We start from the raw sequence: 7,714 nt of genomic DNA, 5'->3' as shown, positions 1-7,714 counted from the left end.
TAGGAGCAGAAAGGCTGACGTTTCGGGCCTAGACCCTTCATCAGAAAAGAGAGAGGGGAAGGGGGTTGTGAAATAAATAGGGAGAGAGTGGGACGCGGATAGAAGATGGATAGAGGAGAGGATAGGTGGAGAGGAAACAAACAGGTTGAAGAGGCGGGGATGGAGGCAGTAAAGGTGAGTGTAGGTGGGGAGTTAGGGAGGGGATAGGTCAGTCCAGGGAGGATGGACAGGTCAAGGGGGCGGGATGTTAGTCGGTAGGAGATGGGGGTGCGGCTTGAGGTGGGAGGAGGGGATAGGTGGGAGGAAGAACAGGTTAGGGAGGCAGGGACGAGCTGGACTGGTTTTGGGTTGCGGTGGGGGAGGGGAGATTTTGAAGCTTGTGAAATCCACATTGATACCATTGGGCTGCAGGGTTCCCAAGCGGAATATGAGTTGCTGTTCCTGCAACCTTCGGGTGGCATCGTTGTGGCACTGCAGGAGGCCCAGGATGGACATGTCGTCTGAGGAATGGGAGGGGGAGTTGAAATGGTTCGCGACTGGGAGGTGCAGTTGTTTATTGCGAACCGACTTTTTGAAAACATTTAATGTTTTGGCACCAAAGACTTTCTGTGACAGAGGATTCCGCAGGCTCACCATTTTCTGGTTGATGAAATTTCTCCTAATCTCCAGTCGGGGCCTACCTTGTATTCTTAGATAGTGACCCATGATTCTGGTTTCCCAGTCATCAGGAACACCCTTCCTGCATTTACCATGTCTAGTCCTGTTGGAATTCTATAGGTTACTATGAAATCACCCCTCATTCTTCCAAATCCTAGTGAATAAGTCATAACCGATCCAGTGTCTCTTTATACATCATTCCTGTCATCTTAGTAATCAGTCTGGTAAATCTTTGTTGAACTTCATCCATAGCCAGAACAATCTCCCTCCCTTGATGGGCAGAATGGCCTAGATTATCTCTGACATTAGCATTAAGAGTTTTATTCCCTCACCATTACAAACATGGAGTTCTGAAGAAAAACAGAAAACAGTTTAAATTATATTTCCTTTTGGGCTGACCACAGAATTAAAGTATTGCTTTCTGAAAATAGATATTTCCCATTTGTTCAAATTGTGCTTGTAAGAAGTCTTTCGATTCTTGCTGTGATGTCACTTGGAGGCGAAGACTTTCTAAATAATTCAGTTAAAGGGAGCTTATGTCATGGTTTCACTATTATGAATATGTTCATCTTTCTAAGGGCACACAGCCTTTCTTCGTGAATTTGGAAGCCACTGCGCATGAATTGATTAGATGCCAAAGCAGTTAGAATTGATTGAAATCCCAATTGTTTCTGTGTGAAAGCTATGCAAATTATTTTTAAATCTTCGCAATTTTTCTGAGCTCTGATTTATTCCTGGCAGTTCTTATTGATCTATTTGTTCCTGTTACAGGGAAGTAGGGTCATAGATTTTATTAGTCCAGCTCTATCTCAGGATTACTGCATTTGAGAGGGCTCTACTGAAATAATTGCTTGATAGTACAGAAATTAAACATTGATAAAAGGAGACATGAAGTTGAGGCTTTTTCTCTTGCACTCGTTAGTACTGTCATGCAAGGAAACTGAAGAGACTAGTAAATTATACAAATGAGAAGACAGTGCTGATTCATTAAACCATAGCCAAAACGATTAGCACTAACCAATCAGCATACTCTTCTCATAATATATACATTGCTGCTCTTTTCTAAAAATTTAATTTTCTTGTGTTTCAGCTCTGATGAGTACAAGGTGGAAAGCTTTAACCTCATGTCTCCTCGTTGAAACTAAAATTGTTAAGTAAAAGATTCCGCCGTGTAAAGAGACTTAACAACTGCTGCTCTTCGTTTAATGAAAGCAACTTATTTTGTCCTGTTGCCCACCCACTATTCTTGCCCACTGTTGGATGGTTGGATAGAGTGCAATGACATCGTTTGTCACAGATGGCTTGTAGCTTCATAGCTTGGCCTGTGCTATGCTGTAACTCTGCTGCTTTGTTCCTCCCACAGGTAACAAGTATGTACCCCGCGCCATTCTGGTGGACTTGGAGCCAGGCACCATGGACTCTGTCAGATCTGGACCCTTTGGTCAGATTTTTCGACCCGACAATTTTGTATTTGGTATGAATTATTTTATAGCAGTAATTAAACGTTTCTGCAAATGTTTTATGTATTAACTAAAGTACTTTTAACAATTCTCTATTGGTGGCAAATGCTTGTTCAGAGCGTGAACAAGGCTGAGATTAATAGATTCTTTTGTATTCGAAAGGAAGCAAGAGATCAATTTTAACAAAGAGACCTTTGTTGCTTAAACCAGAGTAAAAATGAGAAAAAAGTAAACTTTAAACAATGCTTTCGGTGACATGCCTCACACCCTAAGTTTTGACTGAATCATTTCATTGTTCTTTCTGCTCCTCCTTCTCTTCCTGCCGTACCTCCTTTTTTTTTCTCATCCTCCTCATTCTCTTGCTTCCCCCCTCCCAGCCCCACTTCCTCATTTTTACTTGGGCTGCCAAAATACTGGTTGCTGCATTCAAAGTGGAATTAAAATTCTTGTGGGAAAATATTACTCCCTCAGCTGAGGGAGCAATTCATTCGGGCTAGTTAAGTGTGTTTCACCATTTAAAATCCTTTTTCAGTTCAATCCAGACTGGGTAAAAATGTCCCTCTCCTCACTCACAGGTGTCAAGGATTTATTTTGTTTCGGTCAGCTTGACTTTTCTTGGTCAATGTCAATTAACAGTGTTATTAATGGCTGGTGTAGTAAATGGAAAGTCTAACACTCATAGTGCGAGAATGAATTACCCTGATAAAACTTGGGTTAAGGCATGGACCTTCTCACTGGAAATTCAGTGATATAATGTCCACATTTTGGTACTGGCACCAGGTACTTTCAGAAGTCTCCAGTACGTGGGAAGAGTTAGACACTGTAAACATGGTGTCCACTATTTTGATGTAGATGACAAAGAGGCTTCGGTGGCCCAGAAGATCATAGGAGATTGGAGGAGGGGTAGGTCATGACAGATTATCACACTCACTCTCCTGCACAATTCCCATATCCCTTGCTTCCTTTCGAATACAATCTATTAATCTCAGCCTTGTCCACGCTCTGATCAAGCATTTGCCACCTTCTGGGATAGAGAATTCCCAAGATTTCTACCAAGTCACTCACCAACTCGAGTTGGAACTATATCGCTGTTCATTCATTATTACTGGGCCAGAATCCTGGAGCTCCATTCCTAACAGCACCGTGGCTGTGGGCAGTGATGTCATCCACTGGGAGTATTTTCTGGGCCCCAGCTACCTTTCGTGATGTTAAAGATGGATATGGGTGGATGGGGATTAGGTGATAGTCAGTAGTGGGTTTCCTTACTGAAGTTTGCCCTGATACTATGGGGCTTCATGTTGCTCCCAACTCCTCTCCCCACCTTCCCCTGGTAGATTTGCCTCGTCTGTGCAACGGGATGTACGAAGCAATCGCTGTGTTGTGTGGAATATTGGCTGAAACCTACAGTTCTGTACTTATGACTAATCCATCAGAGTATTCTCTGTGAGAGTGGTGTGGGTTCTTGGACCTTGATATAATTAGAAACAGAACAGGATTTGATGTTGCCGGAGCAAACAAGCTAGATCATTTATTAAACAATGACTCTGTGCTTTCTGATGTTGCTTCCTGCAGCTCTGGAGTTGTTCTGGATGGAACCACATAAGGATCTCCTCATGTGGTTCCATCATACTTGGGTTTTAACGTGCTCCTTGGGATTGTTTGAAAACTTAGAGGCGCTACACAAACGCTGGTTATCGCCATTGAAGGTGTATGTGCTGAATGGCCTTCCTCTGAAACAGCACTTGAAAATGATTGCTTTTGGTGTTGTTCCCCAGGCCAAAGCGGTGCGGGCAACAACTGGGCGAAAGGCCACTACACGGAAGGAGCTGAGCTGGTTGACTCCGTGCTGGACGTGATCCGAAAGGAAGCCGAGGGCTGTGACTGTCTGCAGGGCTTCCAGCTGACCCACTCGCTGGGCGGGGGTACTGGCTCTGGCATGGGCACCCTCCTCATCAGCAAGATCCGAGAGGAGTACCCCGACCGGATCATGAACACCTTCAGTGTCATGCCGTCGCCCAAGGTGTCCGACACCGTGGTCGAGCCGTACAACGCCACGCTGTCCGTACACCAGTTGGTGGAGAACACGGACGAGACCTACTCCATCGACAACGAAGCCCTGTACGACATCTGTTTCCGCACCCTGAAGCTCACCACCCCGACCTACGGCGATCTCAACCACCTGGTGTCGGCCACCATGAGCGGGGTGACCACCTGCCTCCGGTTCCCGGGCCAGCTCAACGTGGACCTCCGCAAGCTGGCGGTCAACATGGTGCCCTTCCCGCGCCTGCACTTCTTCATGCCGGGCTTTGCCCCCCTGACCAGCCGCGGCTGCCAGCAGTACCGCGCCCTCACCGTGCCCGAGCTCACCCAGCAGATGTTCGACGCCAAGAACATGATGGCGGCCTGCGATCCGCGCCACGGCCGCTACCTGACGGTGGCCGCCATCTTCCGCGGCAAGATGTCCATGAAGGAGGTGGACGAGCAGATGCTGAACATCCAGAACAAGAACAGCAGCTACTTCGTCGAGTGGATCCCCAACAACGTGAAGACGGCCGTGTGCGACATCGCCCCGCGGGGCCTCAAGATGTCCGCCACCTTCATCGGGAACAGTACCGCCATCCAGGAGCTCTTCAAGCGGATCTCCGAGCAGTTCACCGCCATGTTTCGCCGCAAGGCCTTCCTGCACTGGTATACGGGCGAAGGTATGGATGAAATGGAGTTTACTGAGGCAGAGAGCAATATGAACGATCTGGTCTCAGAGTACCAACAATATCAGGACGCCACTGCTGATGAACAGGGTGAATTCGAAGAGGACGAGGAGGAGGAGGGCGCAGTTGAGGCTTAACCTCCCTGATGTCCCCCTCCCCACCATCCTCCTCCTCCTCCTCCTTCAGAGCCGGCAGTGTTGTAGTTTTATTCTTCCTTTGACCTCCTTACATAACAAATTGTGGGTTCTAACTTGTAAATCTTGTCCCTGTCCAACGTAGCATTTTAAGTGTCAAGTGACGCTGTGGAAACCATGACTGTAAATAGCGACCCATGCACTCGGTTTACATTTTCCTAATCGCCGAAATGATTTTGAAAGCGTTTTGTGTCGAATAAAGTTCGCGTTTATTATTCCTCGTGACCTGAAGTGAATGAAATTTCAAACTGCTGCCTTTTGTTTTTGTCTTTTCGTTGAAGTATCTCAGCTGATAAATTTACAACATTCACACAGTCAGCATGCCCAGAAATTTGAAATGAAGAACTGCGCGGATGTTGGAAATCTGAAACAGAAACTGGAAGTGCTAGAGAAACTCGGCAGGTCTGGCAGCATCTGTGGAGAGAGAAAAGCAGAGTTAACATTTTGAGCCCATTGACCCTTCTTCAGGATTGAAGAGGTTAACTCTGCTTTCTTTTCACAGGTGCTGCCAGACCTACTGTGTTTCTCCAGGAATTTCTGTTCTTGTTCCCATAATTTGAACTTTGTTCGTTTCAATGTTGAACATTTGATTGTTTTTGTTTGTGACGGTGTCCCTTAAGGGGCTGACACTCCTTTTAAATCTTTTTTCATCTGATTCTGAGGAAGGGTCACTGGACCCGAAACGTTAACTCTGTTTTTTCCTTCACAGATGCTGCCAGACCTGCTGAGCTTTTCCAGCAACTTTGTTTTTGTTCATATGATTTAACTGATTTTAAGTGGCTTAAAAGAACTTCCCGTGAAAGGATGTAGCAAAATGCGTGTTGGACACACTTCTGCCCAATCATCCAGGGTTTTGCGCTGTGATCCCACAGATAGATGTGAGCGTCTCTTGCTGGGCCAACATTTGCTGACTACCCGTGATTGCCCTTGAGAAGGTGGTGAGCCACCACCTTGAACCACTGTTGTCTGTATGGCATGGATCCACAAAGGACACTCTGAGGAAGAGGGTTAAGGCAGCAGAGGAATAACATTCTAAAAGACCATGGCATGGATGTCGAACTGTTGGTTCAATCTATTGATCAAAACGGGTTGAGAAAAATGTAGGAGAATAGTTTAATACCTGTTAATATATTCAGTTTCTGCCTGAAACATATAAGTTGGCTACAGTGTTGACTTACTTAGTGACCACACTTTTAAAATAGTCCATTGGTTGCAAAACACTTTAGGACTGCATGAAGAAATAATAAAATGTTATTTAAATGCAACTTCTTAGTGATTTTTCCTCGAGTGTTTACCACTAACCCTCGTTTCTAATTGATTTTTCTCTCTCATCTAATGGCTTCTATTCCTGCTCCCACACCCTCTGTGTGGCCCAGGGATGGACCGTTAGCAATCTCCTGTTTCTCAGCTACATCTGAGAGTAGAGTGTCAGTTTCCATACACTGCCAGCTCTGCATCACCACCACATCTCTCGACATCTCCACCATCTCTAAACTGCTCATCCAACATCCAATACTGGATAAACAGAAACTTCTTTCATTTAAATACACAGCAAGACTGAAGCCATGTTTTCAGACCCCACTCCCTAGCCACTGAGTCTATCCCTCACCCTGGCAACGTTTTGAGATTTAGCCAGTCTATGCCTTAACTTGATGCAAGTTCCCTTCCATTGTCACACGTGCATTTGCTGCCTTCCATTGGCTTCTGATCAAGTAACATCTTGATATTAATATCCTCATTGCTGTTTGCAAATCTCTCAATGGTCTTCCTCGCTCTCTCTCTAACTTCTTCCTGAGCCTCAGATATCTGCACCTTTCTAAACGTGGCTTCTTATGCATCCCATTTTTTAAAAAAAAATTACTCCATTTAGTGGGTATGACTTCAGTGCCTCAGCCTTAAGATCTGGAATACACTCCCTAAACCTCTTTGCCTCTGTCTATCAGATGTCTTCCTTCCTGGTTCCCATGCAAATTCAGCTGCAGGTGCCACAGACGCCTAACAGAAAGCCAAACCTGCTTGACCATCATTTTTATTTAGATAGCACCTTTAGCATTGTAAAATGTCCCAAGGTGACTGGTGTGTGTGTGTTGGAGGGTTTGGTGATTGGGTCCTCCAGCCCAGAGCTGTGGTATTGATTAAGTGGACTTCATCTTAAAATCTCTTTTTAATTTTTTCCCCCTTTATTATGTTATCACGGAAGGACTGTCATTCTGAACTTTTCATCTCTTTATTTTTCTACGTTATTACTATGATTTTGTACTTTTGAAGGTCTGTAATACTGGGCTTTTTATTTTCTAATTTTTTTCCGAAGAATTTTTACTCAAGAATCTGTACCTAGGTACCTTGGTACTTAAGATGATGCTGTAAGTGGTGACTTGTAAACTTTTCATGGTACTCCTGTGAGTACGTGACAATAAAGCTAATTCTATCAGACAATGTTTGCTGCCAATCCACATGACATGATAGTGGGGCATGTGACCAAATGTTTGGTCAAAGAGAGAGAGGTCTGAAGGAGTATCCTGGGAGGAAGGGGTTTTAAAAGGGAAATTTCAAAAGCGTGGGGCCTGAGCAGCTGAAGACAGAATCACAAAAGTGTTATGGTGGAGAAAGAATCCATTCGGCCCCTTATGACTGCACCATATCTCCAAATGAGCATCACAGCTCAATACCTTTTTCCCATAAACCTTGTACATTG

The 7,714-nt window shown here is 45.0% G+C and overlaps 1 protein-coding gene across 2 annotated transcripts in view; it reads left to right on the top strand.

Moving 5' to 3' along the window:
* Nucleotides 1-5,405, top strand: part of LOC109916023 (tubulin beta chain-like) — a 17,164-nt gene extending 11,759 nt beyond the window's left edge. For both annotated transcript variants that reach the window (XM_048614425.1, XM_020515718.2), the window contains 2 exons: nt 2,021-2,131; nt 3,893-5,405. In XM_048614425.1, the coding sequence (XP_048470382.1) occupies nt 2,021-2,131; nt 3,893-4,962 (1,181 nt within the window). In that variant the 3' untranslated portion in view covers nt 4,963-5,405. The remainder of the gene's footprint in view (nt 1-2,020; nt 2,132-3,892) is intronic.
* The last annotated feature ends 2,309 nt before the right edge of the window (nt 5,406-7,714 follow it).

The sequence above is a fragment of the Rhincodon typus genome, chromosome 2 (genome assembly GCF_021869965.1).
Source record: "Rhincodon typus isolate 14 chromosome 2, sRhiTyp1.1, whole genome shotgun sequence".
Classification (NCBI taxonomy): domain Eukaryota; kingdom Metazoa; phylum Chordata; class Chondrichthyes; order Orectolobiformes; family Rhincodontidae; genus Rhincodon; species Rhincodon typus.
Note: the sequence above shows the minus strand (reverse complement) of the source record. Positions and strands in the feature narration are given on the sequence as shown.